Below are 19125 nucleotides of genomic sequence, written 5' to 3'. Positions count from 1 at the left end.
CAGTATGAATATTTTAATGTCATCTACTTTAGCATTTGCCTTACCAAACATTGCGCTCACCATCTATCATAATAATTCTCCTCATTTTAGTTTAGACTGCTCAAAGCAAGCTAGCTTCTCTCAACATGCTGGACTGAAGGAAAAAAAATAAGGAATTATTTTCTCATCAGTCTGACTTGAGCACTTCAAGGTTAAACTGAACAGCATATTTCTATTTTTGTTTGTTAACTCTGTTTTTAACACCATAACCAGGGTAAGCTATTGAAAGCCTCTTTTGCCAAATTGCCATGAATAAAAATTAATGGCAAAAAGTCCCAAATTTATGTATGCTTTCAATGTGATTAAAAAGATGACACCAAAGTTGATGTCAAAAACATTACTTTATTGTCTAGGATGAAATGTCCTATCAAGTACAAAAGAATTACTCTTCATAGTTGCCACAATCTGTTAAAAACATAGATAGCAATCTATTGCCTACAGGTAGGAAAGATTTTTTTTTTGCAACATTACTCAAAACAAATAAGTTTGTAGATATGAATAAATAGTACAGAAATACTGTGATGTGGTGATGAGATGTGCAGTATTTCACAACTCGAGAGTTAGTCCATAGTTCCCCTTTTTTTTAAACTCAATACAAATGCATACAATATGCAGCATTTCAAATTTAAAGTGTCCTTGCACCATTTCCAAATGTTTATTTCCTTTGTTAGAATTCTTGGGAGAGACCTGAAGTCTCACAAATGTGTCATTTTAAGCACATACAGAAACACTTGTGAATTTTCTCAGTGGGAGATAATGGTTTCCTCCATTTATTGTTTTCATATACATCAATATTTCTGAACCTTAATACAAAAAAAACAAAAAAAATTCAGCATCTGACAAAATGTTTACATACAAGATAACTTCAGTACACACCGTTTATTTCAGTCTATCAAATTTCTGCAGAGTGATTGATAGTTTTCTGGTGCTGCCTCATTGCCACTGTGGCAGTCTTGGAAGTCAATCCTGAAGATCGCTCAGCCAGTGGTCATGTGGAGGTTCACTTCGGTCAGATTAGTTAGGAAAATATAACTTCCGGCTGGATCCCATTCTGCTGTGCTCATGTGGGTCTGTATGTGTGCGTGCGTGCGCGTGCATGTGAAACAACTCCTTTCAAAGAAAGAAAGGATCGAGGGTTATCACTCACCGTTACCTACAGCAATTACATAAAAAAGACCAACTTACTGCAAGTTGGGTCTTTTCATATCAATAAGAAAAAAAGCACATAATTAGTTGACAAACAAGGGCAGCAGATTCTAAAAAAGAAAGCTTCATCTTTTCTCAGTAATAAATAAATACAGCTGTCAAATTTAAACATGTTTGTTTCATTACAGACAGCTTGCAGCCAGCTTCTTCACTGAAGAACTGTGGTGATGAATTTCGCTGGGAAAACTGAAGCCAGCCCCCTATCATAACAAGAGCGGACAGGACGCTTCATGCTTCCCATCCCATTTCAGGCGAGGAGGATATGACAGTCAAACAGGGCTGATAAAAGGTGGCTTCTTTTACAAATGTTTTCAAATTTCCTTCCTTCTCCTCTTCATTTAAACTCTCCCTTTTAGTTTCTAACAAACAGAATGGGGCTTTATCCAATTCAGTTAACTGATTGGTGCTTGAACAACAGTGCTGGTTAAGGTCAGTCAGTCAGGGAAGCCTGACTAAGTATATCTGCCTCTGGTGGCATCAACTTCTTGCTGCACTCTGAATGCAATTCCTGTTATTCACGCTTTGTACGATTTTGTTCATTGTTGTTTGAAGTCTAGAGAGTGCAATCTACACAGTAGAGTGTGATCTGTTAGGAATGAGACCTGTGGAGCAAAAATTGGCAGATTTTAGTATTTGTGCACTTCCAGAATAACAGAGAATGGCTAAAAATGAAACAAACCATAGAAGTACACAAATTGGCAATACTACATTCGAAAGAATCCTGCATTCTTTACACTGCTGTTGTGTTATTATATGAAAACAAAATGTTGTTGAAGTTTCTCTTTCTCCCATCTAAAACAGTTCTGTGATTCTAAGTGATTCAAATGACCGATGTTGTTTGAGTAATAACTAACCCAAGATTCATAAACATGCAAAGCAAGGAGAAAATATGCTCACTACGTGGAATGAAAAATAATTAGTTACATTATATGTTTATTGATGGAACTACATGGAAAATGACAAATGTTGCAAAAATAGGTGTTTATTTCACACCTTTACAAGAATCATACATAGAATCCCTACAGTGTGAAATAGGCCCTTCGGCCCCATAAGTCCACATTGACACTTTGAGCACTGCACCCAGACCCATCCCCTGATAACCCACCTAAACTACACATGATGGGCAACTTAACCTGGCCAATCCACCTAGCCCGCGTATCTTTGGACTGAGGGAGGAAACCGGAGCACCCGGGAGGAAACCCACGCACATACAGGGAGAACGTCTGTGTGGAGTTTGCACAGTCACCCAAAGGTGGAATAGAACCCGGGTCCCTGGTGCTGTGAGGCAGCTGTGCTAACCTCTGAGTCACTGTGTCTCCCACCTTTAATTTAGGAAACTTTACAAAATGCTGCAAAGTAATGTAATCAAATAGAATTTGACAGAACCAAGGAAGGAGCTATCAGGACAGGTGAACTAAAAGCAGTGAAGGTGTTGTAGAGCAGGGCTTTGTCAGTATACTTGTGGAATTTGATTACATGTCTTTTGATTATGTTGCCAAGAGAGTGCATGTATATGGAAAATAAAAGAGAGTAAGATTGATCCTTGCAGGACTCCATATGTATAGTGCGAGTATGGAAAAAAAAGACTTTTATAATCAGGAACAGATAAACAGCAGAACCAATGTGAGGACTGTCTGATTCATCTACGCATCTTGGAAGGGACAGTGCAACAGGATCAAAATTGCCAAATTCAAAAACAGCAAGGGGTAGAGAAGGATGAGGAAGGCGATTACTAAGGCCAAAAGTGACAGAGAATGCAATTTATGGCCTTGGATTATTTCAGTGCAGTGGATGGGGAAGAAACCTGATCGAACATCTTCAATCACGAAGTGGAAAAAATGGGATATAAAGTTTACAAGGTAGCAATATGCTCAGGAACTTGGAGGGCAAGAAGAAGGTTGGAGATGCAACAATAGTTTTAAACAAACAGAGGAGACTATGCTATATTTCTTGAGGAAAAAGGTAATGGCAGATTTGAAGGAAGGGGACAGTATTGGAGGAAAGGGGCATTTATACATGTCAGCTAGCATAGAGGCCAGCAGCTTTATAGGAATTGGGTCAGGAAGGAAGAGGAAGGTTGCATGGGCAAAATGAGCTCAGAGAAGGAGAAAAATGCAAGTTTAAGGCTAAGGCACGGGAATGAATGGCTTAATGAACATTCCTGTAAACCATCCCTGAATCCTGTCCAACATCAGTATATCTTTGCTTAGATGCAGGGCCCAAAACTGACTACGCAGGATATTCCAAATTCTGTCTGACTTAGAGCCTCATAAAGCCTCAGCAGCACCTCTCTGCTGTTGCATTCTAGCCCTCATGAAACAAAAGCTAACATTGCATTTTTCCTTCCTAACTGCCAATTGAACCTGCATGTTCATTTTAAGAAAATCCAGAACAAGGACCATTAAGTCCCTCTGTGTTTCAGATTTTTGAAGTACCAAAGTGCATAATCTCACACTTACCCATATCATATTCCAGCTGCCACTTCTTTGCCTACTGACTTAGCCTGTTCAAGGTCTTCTACAGCTTCCCTGCTTCCTCAACACGACCTGTCCATCCACCTATCTTAATGTTAACTGCAAACTTAGCAACAAGGCCTTAGTTTTATTGTCCAGATTGTTAATATATAATGCAAATAGTTGTGGTCCCCACAGTGACCTTTGTGGAACTCCACTAGTTATCAGCTACCAACTTGACAAAGATTTTTTTTATTCCTACTTTCTACCTGTCAGCCAATCCTCTATCCTCGCCCCTAATACCATGGGCTCTTATTTAGCAGTCTTTTGTGTGGCACCTTGTCAAAGGCCTTCTGGCAATCCAAATAGGTCATTTCCACTGATAACCTGAAGGGTCTAGACTTGAAACGTCCGTATTCCTGCTCCTCTGATGTTGCTTGGCCTGCTGTGTTCATCCAGCTCTACACCTTGTTATCTCAGATTCTCCAGCATCTGCAGTTCCTATTATTTCAGATCCCATCCACTGACTTGCCTTTGTCTAACATGCTCATGACCTCTTTGAAGAATTCTAACAGATTTGTCAGGCATGACCTCACTTTGACGACACTGTGTTGACTCACCCAATTTTTACCACGCACTTCCCAGTACTCAGCAATCTCATTCTTAATAATGGACTCTAAAATCTTACCAACAACTGAGGTTAGGCCAATTGGCCTGTCATTTCCTGTTTTCTGCATCCCTCCCTTATGTTGTGAGGGTGCCATTGTTGGACTGGGGTGGACAAAGTCAGAAGTCACATGACACCAGGTTATAGCCTAACAGGTTTATCTGAAGTCACAAGGTTTTGGAGCACTGCTAGTTTGTCAGGTGAAGCGAAGAAAAGCACACAGGCACAGAATTTAATAGGCAGAAAGATCAACAGCTGAACAGCAAGTGAAGGGAAATCTGATTAATTGAGGCAGAGCGATAATTAGAAAAAAAGTAAAATAAGGTTGTGCTGGAGACAAACCAAATGGCTGGAGTAACATGATAGGTATAACAGTCGTATGGCAAGGGTCTAAAGTAACAAGTAGCCCAAAGCTGTACAAACTAATTAAGGTAGAGAAATCATAAGTTCTCAAGATGATGGTTTCAAATCAAGACAGTACGGAAAATTTTACAAATACAGACCAATATGGTGAGTACTTGTGGCGCAACATGAACTTAAGATCATGGTTGAGGCCGTCTTCGTGGGTACAGAACTTTGCTATCAGTTTCTGGTCGGCGATTCTGCGTTGTTGTGTATCTCGAAGCTGGCTTTGGAGGACGCTTACCTGAAGATCGGAGGCTGAATGTCCCTGATTACAGAAGTGTTTTCTGGCTGGAAGGGAACATTCCTGTCAGGTGGCAGTTGTGCGGTGTCCTTTCATCTGTTGTTGTAGCTTCTGCTTATCTTGCCAATACACCACGCCTCGGGCCATCGTCGCCTGCAGCGTATGAGGTAGGTAACATTGGCCAAGCCACAATTATCTGCCTTGGATGTGTTGGGTGGTGTTCCCATGTGTGATAGTAGTATACATGTCAATGATCTGATAGGTCTTGCAGAGGTTGCCATGGCAGCACGATGTGGTCGATGTTGTCCTGAAGGCTAGGTAGTTTGTTGTGAACAATGGTCTGTTTAAGGTTTGTTAAGGTGGGAAGTGGAGACGTAGGGATGATCTTGGCGAGGTGTTCATTGTCATTAATGACATATTGAATGCTACAAAGAACATGGCAGAGTTTCTCTGCTCCGGGGATGTACTAGACAATGAAGGGTGTCCTGTGTCCGTCTTCTGAGGTGGTTGTTCTGGTTTTTCACTGTGGCACGTTGGACCTGGTGATTGATGAGTTGAGCTTAGTATCCTGTTCTTATGAGGGCGTCTTTCAGCCCCTTTAGGTGTTTGTCACATTCTTCCTTGTCTGAGCAGATCCTGGGTATACACGGGGCGTGGTCACAGGGGATGGCTTCTTTAACAGGTTTAGTGTGGAAGCGAGTGAAGAGAAGCATCGTGAAGTTATCCATGGTTTGGGGTAAGGTGAGATACTGAGATGTCCATCTTTGGAGAGGTGTGTGTTCGGAGAATGAAACTGATTCTGAAGAGTAGTCCACGGTAAGTCCAATGGTGGGCTGAAACTTGTTGATATCGTTGAGTAGTCATTTCAGTGATTTTATGCCATGAGTCCAGAGGAAAAAAGTGTTGATGCATCTACTGCACTGTATTGGTTGGAGGTCCTGCGCAGCAAAGAAGTCTTGCTCGAAATTGTGCACGAAAATGTTGGAGTGTTGGGGTGTAAGTATGGGTCCTATGGCTGTTTGTGTGTCTGGGTGAAGAACTGGTTGTTGAAGGTGAAGTTATTGCAGTCGAGGATGAAGCCTGGAAATTAGCAGCTATAGTTATTGAGTACAGTGGCTGCTGCAGTGATCTGTGCAGAGTACTGAAATACTCATTGTAACAAAGAACGTTCCTGGCTTGACTGGTCCATGGGTGTTGAGGTTCTGTAGCAAGTCTGTAGAATAGCAACAGAAGCTAGTGGTTCCTTGTACAGTGGGTTTCAAGATGCACTCGGCATAGCCAGAGAGGTTCTCACATGGGGTCCCACTACTTGATATGATGAGCATTCCAGGTGTGTTGTCTTTGTTTATCTTTGGAAGGCAGAAGAAGTCTCTTCGCTGAGCGTGCCTCGGACACTCTCAAGGCCTGAGTCAAAGTTTTGATCACTTTGTTGAGTTGATGGGTGTGTTCTTTGGTCAGATTGGCAGGTAGTAGTCTGTGGAGTTCCTAGTTGTAAAAATGTCAGTATTCTGGATGATGGCTCCTCCTTTATCTGTTGTTTTGAAGACAATGTTGCAATTGGTCTTAAGAGCCTGGAAAGCATTGCATAGTGCAGGATGCTACCCAAGCACAATCTGGTGACTGCAGCTGATGAACCTGGCATTAACACATCTCTTGACAGCTTGAGCATACATACAGCCTAGGGCAGTGGCCGTCCGGAGGGTCCAATCTGACTCTTTCTTCTTTGGTCGCTGCAGTGATCTCTGTCAACTGCTCCAGTTTGCTGGTTGCCTCACTAGGCTCATTGTTGACATTTGGGGTTTGTAGAAGTATTAGTGGACCTTTGCTGGCCTGATAAATTCCTGTGTCTGCCACGAGACCAAAGGGATCCATTTTGGTAGTGCGGCAGAAATTGAGCCCTCGCTGAGAACTTTGATTTTGTCTGGTTGAAGGGTGTGCTCAGACAAGTTGACGATAAATTTCCCTCTGGTGGTACCATTTTCAACTGTGATACCGGGGATACCACTAGTTACTTCTCGTGGTGATGCCAAGTTTCTTGAATGTGCTGTTCTTGGTGTGCATCTAGGTGGTGTTGCTTTGTCTGCTTGGCAGTGTCCTGTAGCTGGTTCCCTGTATCCTAAGCGCAAGCAAGAATATCCTATCTCGATTTCAAGGTTGTGGTGTCTGCTGTAGAGCTGGTATACGGGATGATTGAGCAATGTGCAAGAGGTATGATAGCAGAGTCTTTCAATGTACTGTTTTGTAGGTCAATTTGAGTAGGTCTGTGATCTGTAGTCCTTTTGGGATCTTCTCTGCAGAAACCTGATGTCTGTGTCGACTATAGGTCAGTCCTTCAATTGCTATTTAGCAGGTGACGCTTCAGTTACACTGTCTGATGCTTCTAATCACCTGCAGAGACTTATTATTCAGGCTGTCAACACACCACTCACATCATTTGTATGACCTTTTGATTTCTCTGCCCATTGATCTCTCTGCCTATAAATTGTGTGTCTGTGTTTTTCTTCAGTTCACTTGATGAAACAGCAGCATTTCAAAAGCTTGTGATTTCAGATAACCCTGTTGAACTATAATCTGCTGTCGTGTGATTTCTGACCCTGTCTCTCCCTTCTTAAACAGAGGTGTTACATTAGCCATTTCCCAGTCTCTGGCATCCTCCCAGACTCCAGCGATTCCTGAAAGACCAGCATCAATGCTTCTACAATCTCACCAACTATCTTTTTAGAACTCTAGGCTGTATCCATCTGGTTCAGATGATTTATCCACTTCAGACCTTTCAGTTTCCCCTGCACCTTCTCCTTGGCGATGGCTATTACACTCACGTCTTGAAGTTCTGGTACGCTGTTGGTGTCTTCCACTGTGAAGACTGATGCAAAGTACCTTTTCAGTTCCTCTGCTATTTCTAATTCTCCACTACTATTTCTTTAGTCTCATTTCCAGCAGTCCAATGTACACTCTTGCCTCTCTCTTAACTTTTCAATATCTGAAAAAACAACTTCTGGCAATCTGCTCTGAAATTACTGGGCTGGTTTACTCTTAATTTTCATCTTCTCCCCCATTATGTTTTTTAAGCTATCCACTGCTGGTGTATAAAGTTTCCCAAACCTCTGGCTTCCCACTGATCTTCACCACAATGTTTGTCTTTTTAAAAACTGTCTCTGATTTCTTTGTCAGCCATGGTTGCCCCATCTTCCTCTTAGTAGCTTTCTTCTTCCTTGGGATGAATTTCTGCTGTGCCACCTGAATACCAATCCCCTGAACTCCTGCTGCTCCACTGTCTTCTCTGCCAGGGTCCCCTTCCAATCAACTCTAGCCAGCTTCTGCCTCATCTCTTCATAGTTCACTTAATTCAATTGTACTTAAAACTCCCTCTCAAACTGCAGGCGAATACTACCATATTACTGTCACTGCCCCTTGGGGTTCCTTCACCTTAAACTCCCAAGTCAAGTCTGCCTCATTAACAGCACCAAATCCACAACTGCCTGTTCCCTAGCATGCTCAACCACAAGTGCTCCAAAAATCCATCTTGGAGTCATTCCACAAATTCCTTTTCTTGAGATCTGTTACCAATTTGATTTTCCCAGTCTACCTGCATATTGAGGTGCCCCATGATTACTGTTATCATGACTTTATGTGCCTTTTTTATATCTTGATTTATTTGTTCTTCACATCCTGACTACTGCTAAGAGGCCCGTAAATAACTCCCATCAGGCTCTTTTTACTTCTGTAGTTCTTCAACTCTGCCCACACAGATTTTATGCCTCCCAGCTCTATAGCACTTCTTGCTATTGACTTAATTTCATTTCGTACTAACAGAGCAACTCTGCTCCGTCTGCTCATGCGCTTCCCTTTCGGTAAGGCATGTATCCTCGGATACCCCTTTGACTTTGCATAGTAACTCCAGAGCATGTCAATGAAACAACAGCCATTATCAAATACAGTATTAAAACTAGTAAACACTCAGATTGAGGTCCCACAGTCTGTACTACCAGACTTCAGTTTGTGCTACGTTAGCTGAGCTCAGTCACAGTGGTTGTAGGGTCACAATTGTCTATAATCCCAGGCAGGATAAAATTTATTGGAATTCCGTCTCTTGGCTAGAACATTTTTCAACAGGAGAAGGCTTCAGTGCTATACCAGATCAAACAACCTGCCATTCCAAAGATCTAAACTCTCACACCAAGGGTGTCCGCTTTGGTGGAATACTAAAGAATGCCTAGCATCAATGTTATCAGAGAAAATTGTTTAAATAAGAGCAGCACTGCAGCCTCACCTGTTTGCCTTGAAAGTTTTCAGTTTCTGTACAAAAAATGATTCCAGAACCTCTGCACATTGATAAAACGGTGAATCACTGGGGTTATAGTAACGGCAGTTATCAAAGATTTTGGTCATATCACCAACAAAGTCTGTCAGTTTTTTGTAGAACCGATGATGTATTCTTTCTTCCATCGTAGAAAGATCTATATTAGAAAAAACACATTTAAACAAATATCTGATGTTGGAACAATGTCATAAAGCCTCTCATTTCACAAAAGTTATAAAAAACTTCAAAATTTTAATAAGAAAACTGAAATGTTAATTTAAACATTTGAGATGTCATCTGCCAACCACAACAATGGGAAAGCAGCCTCAGGTGAGGCTGTCGACTGCATTTCGTTTACTTGAAACTGTCCACATTCAGTTCTGTGACAAACTTGTATCTTTTGAACCTAAAGATACCTGGTGCCTGCTTGCCTTGCAAAAGTATCAAATCTACCTTTGCCTAACATTACAGGAAAATATGTAAGCAAAAAGATGAATGCCGCATAGTTCCATTTATGGCCATCAAGGTGGAAAAAAAAACACCTCATACATTTTCTGCAATAGGACAGTACTCAAATTTCCATTTTTCCTAGTTTATATTCCTTTACAATATTACCTGTTTAAATTTGTGACTATTATGAGAGAAATTATATGAGCCTTCTGCACTGCACCAAAGCTGAAGTGGGTCCATAATACTGGGGTGCGTTTATGATGTCGTCTTTGTACACTCAATTTCTTAAAAGCTGACAAGGGGAAAACCGAAGCGACAGCATGGATTTCTAAACAGCACGTCATATTCAGCTAAGTTGCTGAGTTTTTAAAGCGGTTAATACAAAGGGTCAATGAGTGTAATGCTGCTGAGGTGGTCTACATGGCCTTTCGAAAGGCAATCATAGATTTCTCACAAACCTGCTGAGTGGCAAAGTTGAGCTCAGGGAATAAAACAGACAGAAGCAAAGCTGCCTCATCAAAACAGATAATGACATCTTGTAAAATGTCTACACAACATGGGTGGTGTTGCTGGATGTTTTAAAACACAAAAGGTGGATAAATCCCCAGGAACTGATCAGGTGTATCCTAGAACTCTGCGTGAAGCTAGGAAAGTGATTCCCAGGCTCCTCACGGAGGTACCTGTGACCAATAGTCACAGGTAAGGTGCCAGAAGACTGGAGGTTGGCTAACTTGGCACCACGATTTAAGGTGGTAAGGAAAAGCCAGGGAACCACAGATTGGTGAGACTGACATCGGCGATGGGCAAATTGTTGGAAGGAATCATGAGGGACAGGTTTTACATGTATTTGGAAAGGCAAGGACTGATTAGGGGCAGTAAAACATGGCTTTGTGAGTAGGAAAGCATGTCTCACGAACCTTATTGAGCTTTTTGAAGTAGTAACGAACAGGATTGATGAGGGCAGAGTGGTCAATGGGATCTGTGTGGACTTCAGTAAGGCATTCGACAAGGTTCGTCATGGTAGATTGGTTAGCAAGGTTAGATCACATGGAATAAAAAGGAGAACTAGCTATTTGGATACAGAAGTGGATTGAAGATAAAAGACAGATGGTTGCTTTTTTGACTGGAGGTCTGTGACCAGTGTGCCACAAGGATCGCTGCTGGATCCACCGCTTTCATCATTTATATACAAATGATATGGGTGTGAACATAGGAGGTACAGTTAATAAGTTTGCAGATGACACAAAAATGGGGAGTACTGGACACCCATGAAAATTACCTCAGAGTACAATGGGATCTTGATTAGATGGGCCAATAGGCTGAGGAGCGGCAGATGAAGTTTAATTCAGATAAATGTGGAGGTGCTGCATTTTGGCAAGGCAAGTCAGGTCTTATACACTGAATGGCGAAGTCCTCAGGAGTGCTGCTGAACAAAGAGGCCTTGGAGTGCGGGTTCATTGTTCCTTGAAAGTGGAGTCCCAGGTAGATAGGATAGAGAAGGCAGCATTTGGTATGCTTGCCTTTGTTGGTCAGTGCATTGAGTGTAAAGTTCATGTTGCGGCTGCACAGGACATTGATGAGGCCATTTTTAGAATACGGTACATAGTTCTGGTCGCCCTGCTATGGGAAGGATGTTGTGAAATTTGAAAAGGTTCAGAAAAGATTTACAAGGGTGCTGCCAGGTTTGGAGGATTTGAGCTACAGGGAGTGGTTGAACAAGATGAAACTATTTTCCCTGGAGTGTCAGAGGTTGAGGGGTGACCTTATAGAGGTTTATGAAATCATGAGGGGCATGGATAGGGTAAATAGACAAGGTCTTTTCCCCAGAGTGGGGGAGCACGAAACTAGAGGCCACAGGTTTAAGGTGAGAGGGGCAAGGTTGAAAAGAGACCCAAGGGGGAACTTTTTCATGCAGAGGGTGGTGTGTGTATGGTATGATGTGCAAGAGCAAGTGCAAGTGGTGGAGGCTAGAACAATTACAACATTTAAAAGGCATCTGGATGGGTATATGAATGAATAGGAAGGGTTTAGAGGGGAAATTGGCCAAATGCTGGCTCATGGGACTAGATTTATTTAGGATATCTGGTTGGCATGGACAAGTTGGACCGAAAGATCTTTTCCTTGCTGTACATTTCCATGACTCTAATAGAAAACAGGGAGTAATGGTCAATGATTGTCTTTTGAAATGGAAGATGGTTTGTAGTTGAATCCCCGAGGCTGGTATTGGGACCCTTGTTTTTCCTGATACGGATTAACGATCTAATTCTTGGTGTGCGGGGAAAGTCCTAAAGGACCTAGTCAAGTTGGTGGAGTGGGCAGAGAGGTGGCAGACAAAACTGTATGTAATTATGTATGAGGTGATGTATTTTGGTAGGAAGAATATGGACAGGTAATACAAAATAAGGCATAAAATTCTTAAAGGGATGTAGGAGCAGAGGGGCTTGGCTGTGTATATATGCACTGGCCACCGAAGGTGAAGTGACTAGTTAATAAAGCTGCAGTATCCTCGGTCTTATTAATAGGGGCAAGAGTACCAGAGCAAGGAGGTCATGTGAACAAGAGACTTAAGATCTCAGCTGGAGTTCTGTTTACAGTCTGGGCGAAAGATGTGAATGTACTTGAAAAAGTGTAACAGGTTTACAAGAATGGCTCCAGGGTTGAGAAACTTCAGTTATGAAAACAGATTGAAGAAGTTGGAGTTGCTCCCCTTGGGAGAAGGCTAACAGATCATGTCACAGAAGGGTTCACAGAAGAGATTTGGACAGAAGCTAGGGAGAAACTGTTCCCACGTGTAAAAAGATAGAAGATGAGAGGGCACAAATTTAGAAAGTGATTTGCAAATGTGAAAATGTCACGTGAGGAAAAAATTAATTTTTATTTTCTTTATTCATTAATGAAATGTGGATGTTGGAGGCCGGGCAGCATTTACTGTCCATCCCTAATAGCCCTGAGGACAATTCAGAGCCAACCATATTGCTGTGGGTCTGGAGTCACAGGTAGGCCAGGGTAGGTAAGGATTGCAGTTTCCTTCCCTAAAGGACATTCGTGAATCAGGCAGGTTTTTCCAACAATCAACAATGGATTTATGGTCATCGTTTTACTGTTAATTCCAGATATTTTTATCTGCCACCATCTGCCGTGGTGGGATTCGAACCCATTATCTGGGTCTCTAGGTTAACAGTCCAACAATAAAACCACTACGCCACTGCCTCCCTCCAATAATTTATAATTTGCTCACTAGTGAGGTTTAATCTGCTATCAAGTGCTCTTAATAGCTACAGGCTATTCAAACATGGGCTGTAATTGTCCTGTTTCCTCCATTTTTAATGGATCTTTAAATCTCTCTGAATTGCAATCTTGCAAGTCCTGCCTGACAAGGTGCAAATGGAAAAACTGGGCGAGGGCAGCAGCCAGCTTGGCTTCAAAGCAACCACAGTTGAATAATCTGTCAACAAACTGAACAGGCTCTGAGCTGAAGAACAGTTACTAGAGTGAATGCTAGCTACAAATTGAGGGGTGATAGATTTAAGACAGACGTGAGAGGCAGGTTCTTTACTCAGAGTGGTAAGGGCGTGAAACGCCCTGCCTGTCAATGTGGTTGACTCAGCCACATTAGGGGCACTTAAATAGTCCTTGGATAAGCATATGGATGATGATGGTATAGTGTAGGGGAGGGGCTTAGATTAGTTCGCAGGTCGGCGCAGCATCGAGGGCCAAAGGGCCTGTTCTGCGCTGTATTGTTCTATGAACTGAGAATGGTAATCTAACAACAGGCAGCTCCACTCCAAACAGTGGAGAAATACTCGCCCGAACCAGTAATTCTTATGCCACAACCAAAAATTTAAAGGAGGTCTAGTTACATGGGCACAGCAATTTTCTTAAATCACACTTTAGAAAACTCATCACTTTGCTTTGTGAACAGCAAACTTTTTCTATGCTCCTTAAACATTATTTAAGTGTCATAATAAATGAAGTCTCATAATAAAGCCCAGTAATGTGATTTAAGTGACTGGACCATAAAAGATTTTCCACACCCTCTCTGCTAAATGAGAAATTTTAATAAACCATCATGTTGAATGTCTTGTGAAGGCAGATTATTATCATTGCACACCCTGGCTACTGCCTTCAAACAGTCATCGCACATGAGATCACAGTTACTTAAGTGTGAAAGACAAGAAAATAAGCCCCTTTCATCTCCATATTTATGTCCCTGATTTTTCATCAACACAAAAACAGGTGGCTTTCAAAGTCATAACATATAGTCTACTTTGTTGGTTGGATTACTCTTCTGCAAATTAAATTCTTGAAGTAAATGGAACCAGAAGACAAGCATGAGTGACTTAAAAAGAAACGAAACTGATGATGAGATACAATGGGATTAAGAGAAGGCTGCCACGAGTATTATACAAATCGTGAATCAGAAAATTTTAAAAAACATTTTCGGTATTATACAACCTGGCTTTTGAGTGAATGTTTTGATTAAATTTGTTCCTTCTCTTTATCTAAACTTAAACCCCCATTAGATCATTCCAATGGCTTCCACATTTTATTAGGATCACACACTGAAATTTTTATAAAAAGAATACTCTTTAAATTAGACATGAAATTGATCCATTCATACCTGCACAAAGTGTTTTTAAAGATTTTTTTTTATCTTTAAGCCCCTCACTCACCCTGAAGGGCCTGACCCAAGATGCAAAATGGCTGTGCAGATCAGCAATCTACAAGTACCTCTACAAAGTAGCCATTCTTCATCCACAATCTCAGGCAGTGAATGGAGCAGCAAGCTCTTCTATCACAACTGGGATGGACAGTTTATTATAGGAAACATTGATTATCCATTCATGCTTTTCTCATGTCACTGCACAATGCTGAGGTTTGGTGACCTACTCCTGGTCCTGTTCAAACAGCTTTCCAGGCAGCCTCAATAAAGAATGTTTGACAAATATGAACCCTTTTGATTCATGAAGCATCCTTGTGTCCTCAATGCCCCAGTTGAGGCTGGAACATGTACGTCACAGGCAGCAACTTCAACAGACCAACTAATAAAATTACCTTGGTACCAGGCTAAAGTACAAAAACCGAATGACTTACCCATTGGCTCTTTGATGATGCCATAATAATCTGGTGCATCATTGGGATCTACTGGTTCCAAAAAGGGCCAAGCCATTTTATGAGCCTGTTGAGGAATTAAAGTTTTTACGTTTCACCATGTTTTACTGGAATCACTAAGATATAGAGTTTTCATGTTTACAATCAATTAAATTTTAATGAAAAACAAGGTCAACAGGGTGAAATAAATAATCGGCAAAAACTCACTGCTAATTTTGTGCATTTTAGATTTTTTTTGTTTAATATGTCTGCTCCTCACTGCTAAGGCACTTGAAATAAATGCTGAATGCTTACCAAAAGCTGTGGAATCACACCTGAGAACAAGTAATTGTTTTCAGGAGTGCAGCAGAAAGTTTGGGAATGAGAGTTTGGAAGGGAAAGGGTATTCGTAACATATATCTCTCTTTCCAAATCTACTTGTCACCCATGTGATTGCAATTTTTCCAGCAAATGAACAATATACTAACAGTTACGAAACTATATATGTGGAATGTGATCCCAACTTTATCCCTGTAGTAGCAGCATGTACTGTGGCTCCAATGCTTAACATCAGCCTGGCAGCTTGATAAATGCAGCAATCAAGTAGAAACTTTCAAATCCAAATCATTGTTGTAGTGAATATTCATCAGCACCATCACAAAACACTTTACACATCTTCTGTTTTCTCACACAGGTTGGCATACCTAAACTTGTTCTTGGGCAGGAGGGCAGAACAAAATAAATCATGCGGGTTGGTGAGAACAAAGAGAATCAGGAACACTTGAAACTTCTTGTCTGAAGCCTGGCTGCTCAGAGGTGAATTGTGCCAAATACAATCCAAATGACAATATTGCAAAATGTGATTTATCAGGGTCTCACTCAGCATCCATAAACCCATTGACAAGTCCCCATTTCAAGATCCAGAAGAAAAAGTTAATGCAAACCTCTCTGCAAATACAATGCTTATTGAACCAGTGAGGCTCAACTTGTGCTAGTTAATCATTTCTCTGCTGTTTAAGGCACAGATGAGGGTGGGAGACATACTTACATCATAGATCCGCAGTAGCAAATAGAATAAAACAATGTATTAAGTGGACTAAACACTGGCAGCTCCAGATACTAACAGAAGCTAATTGCTGAAGGTTTATCAAAAAAAAATTAGAAAAGGATCAGAGATAGTAGGACTGCAGATGCTGGAGAATCTGAGATAACAAGGTGTAGAGCTAGGTGAACACAGCAGGTCAAGCAGTAGAGGAGCAGGAAGGGTGACGTTTCGGGCCTAGACTGAAGGAGGGTCTGGGCCCGAAACATCAGCCTTCCTGCTCCTCTGATGTGTTCATCCAGCTCTACACCTTGTTATCTTAGAAAACGATCTATTTTGTACAGACTTTTACAGGTATATCTTTAATTCACATTTTATTTTACGATGGCAATAAGATGGAGAGACAGCATTTAATAGCTTTGAAAGTTCATTTCTTTTAAAACAAAAATCACCATCTTACTGCAGACTTACTTCATGTTTGGATTGTTCAAATCAGTGGAGATAGCTGGTGCACAATGCTTTCAAGACAGAGCCTCTACACCTAAATTTCTCTACAGCAAGTTTATTTCTTTCCAGCTACCAGCTGTCAGTTTAATTTCTTTTGGTCAGGATGAAGTAAAGAACAACAAATCAGTACCATCACACCCATCCGCACACACCCACCCCCAATTACAGGATTGTTAAAGATTGTTACAGGCAGAGTATCACTGGCCTGAGCAATGGAAAGCTACTACCTAAGTTGACATCTGATTTTCTGGTAAAGGCGGCGGGAGCTTTTGGGTGAAAGTAGAAGAAAAACATAAAATAAATGCAAGAAGACGCATGAAATGAAAAGGTGACAGAAGTTTTATTAGAAATTATTTTGGAAAATTTTCTTACTTGTAAAGAGCGCAGCACTCGTCTAAGACCCTCATAATCTTTGTCTGAAAGCGGGCTAAGAACAGTCATAGCATCTTCTGTAGACTGACACTGTGGGCAAACATACTCGTCAATGAGATCTGCTTCACTCTGTAGAATGCCAACACAACGTCCATGGTACCAGTTTTGGCAGCGATCACAACCGATGTAAAACCTGGAGGTTTAAACAATATATACAGTTTTCTTATAATCTTCCAGTTCAAAAAAAACAGCCAAATCAACAGCATCAACAAAATGCACCATGGATTATTCATTATTTTATCAGGGCCCTCCCATCTGATCACACCAAACATTTACTGAAAAACTAGTTGAATTTTGCAGATTTGGAGGCCTCAGGTGAAATCCCCCAGGGGGGGGGGTATCAATCATCATTCTAGTTCCCTGTTCCTAGACAGTCAAAGAATTTTGAGGTTAAGTAACTTAATGAAAGTTAAAACATAAAGGATAGTCATTTGTGCAAGGAACCTATAGAGTCTAGGTGTTGACATGTACCAAACAAGTCGATAGCTGGGGAGATGGTCAGAGATGGGTGAGGAAAACTTGAAAGGAAAAGAAAATCAAATTCAGATTTTGGAACAATATCACAGGATATGTGCAAGATTGAGGCATTGGGGAATTCGGAATTTTTTTAAATTGGGAAGTAAATCAAATATAATCTCCCCCTTTTGTTTGTATTTCAAAATTTTAAAAACTCCCACAAAATGAATGAACATTACTGCAAAATTAAGGGATAAGAATTTACCAAGTGTATTTTACAACAAGTATATATTCTTTGTGACACTACTTTTGCACTGAATTCTGCTTTCATTTTGAAATGAGTGCACGTTAAATTTTGTCAAAATTACAAAACAGAGCTTTCTTTAAACAAAGTTCAGAATGTGACATTTGAATCCTGAAAAAAATCCACTATATAATGTTCATCACAAACCTTGCAAAAGCTGTTATTCTGATTCCCTCCTGCAGATTTCAAGAGTTTTTAAACCAGTTGTCTCTGAAATCAAGATTTTTTTCTCCTACCTGAAAGGCCAATCTTTGTGTTTCTACAAATTCCCCAAGTAGATAAAAGAGCAAAACACAATGCTGCAGTTAGCTACTATGACTCAGACAGACAATAAGAAACAGAGCCATACAGGTCAGGAGGAGGTTTGGTTTGGTTTGGTTTCCAGTCTTTGCAGTTTGTCAATTTCTCATTGGATTATGATATTAGTGTAGGAATTGGGGAATGGGGAACATTTAGGTCTCTTAATTCTGACTGCTATTCTTGATGAAACTGTTTATGGTTGGCAAGGACATCATTAGCCCTGCCTCACATGGATCAACAGCCTGCCAATCTTCATGATGTGAACTGATAAATGAAGAGTGTTTGTTTGGTCAGGTTACCATAATTGCTGTGACAAGCAACGGACAGCACACCTGACAAGGAAAGGGGCAGAAAACAATTGGAAAGTTAGGTGGTAACCTTAGCAGCTGAATGGAAGATACTGGAGAACTGTCTGTACATTAAGTGCATTAGCCCAAAGTGTAGGGAAAAAAATGAGAACACTGGAGAAACATAAATTATGAAAGCCCTGGCCTGTAGAGGGGAGGTTTCAAAAGCAAAGTTATATCTAATATCACAGGCAAGCTTAATATGATTTCATGCAGTCTGCATCACAATCAGTAGGTAAGAAACATCTGAGGAGGACAGTACTGCAGGCCTGACTCTCAAAAGTGAAACTACTTCAGGCCAATAAAAAGTCTTTGTTGACATTTCAGCTTACTGTGATTCGTCGTATGGTGTTCTACAGATACAGTAGAGCTCCTCGCTGCTGCCCTCCTGTGCTCGTTTACATTCATTGCAAATGTACTCATCCATTTTTTTAGCCTCTTTTTCTGTGATACCAACACATTCTCCATGATACCAGTTCGTACACAGATCACAGCCAATGTAGAACCTGAAAAACGAACACACACAGCTGAGTGTGTTTAAGTTTTTTTTCTCGTTCCGGTGAGCCCCAAGCCTTTTATGACGAGGCAAGGTGTTGGTGCAGCACTCTGGTGCCAGGCCTAGAGTATGATAAGGGATTGGTTCTCTCAACAATCCACACAGCAGCACCCCCAATATCAGCCAGGACATTGTTACTTTTTGAAGATGGGGGGGCTGAAGTGGATTATATCTGCACTTAAACATCTGTCAGTAACCAATGACAAATGCATTGAAAATGTCCTTTGGCTGGTTGGGAGTATTACATGGATAAGAGAAGTTGAAAGTGAAAACACAAAAACTGTGCATGGTATGAGGAAGCAAAAGAAAACCAGATGTGGTAAAGATTG

At 41.0% G+C, this 19125-nt stretch overlaps 1 protein-coding gene across 13 annotated transcripts in view; it reads right to left on the bottom strand.

Moving 5' to 3' along the window:
• Window positions 1-396: 396 nt before the first annotated feature.
• bptf (bromodomain PHD finger transcription factor) overlaps window positions 397-19125 on the bottom strand; it is a 153068-nt gene continuing 134339 nt past the window's right edge. For 11 of the 13 annotated variants that reach the window (XM_059653625.1, XM_059653626.1, XM_059653627.1 and 8 more), the window contains 5 exons: window positions 18573-18746; window positions 16774-16966; window positions 14856-14940; window positions 9282-9468; window positions 397-1847 (listed from right to left, as the gene is read on the bottom strand). In XM_059653625.1, the coding sequence (XP_059509608.1) occupies window positions 1835-1847; window positions 9282-9468; window positions 14856-14940; window positions 16774-16966; window positions 18573-18746 (652 nt within the window). In that variant the 3' untranslated portion in view covers window positions 397-1834. The remainder of the gene's footprint in view (window positions 1848-9281; window positions 9469-14855; window positions 14941-16773; window positions 16967-18572; window positions 18747-19125) is intronic. The other 2 variants (XM_059653630.1, XM_059653635.1) reach the window with 1 other exon arrangement.

Source organism: Stegostoma tigrinum, chromosome 22 (genome assembly GCF_030684315.1).
Source record: "Stegostoma tigrinum isolate sSteTig4 chromosome 22, sSteTig4.hap1, whole genome shotgun sequence".
NCBI classification, from domain to species: domain Eukaryota; kingdom Metazoa; phylum Chordata; class Chondrichthyes; order Orectolobiformes; family Stegostomatidae; genus Stegostoma; species Stegostoma tigrinum.
The sequence above is the reverse complement of the archived record's forward strand: the minus strand, read 5'-3'. Positions and strand labels throughout refer to the sequence as shown.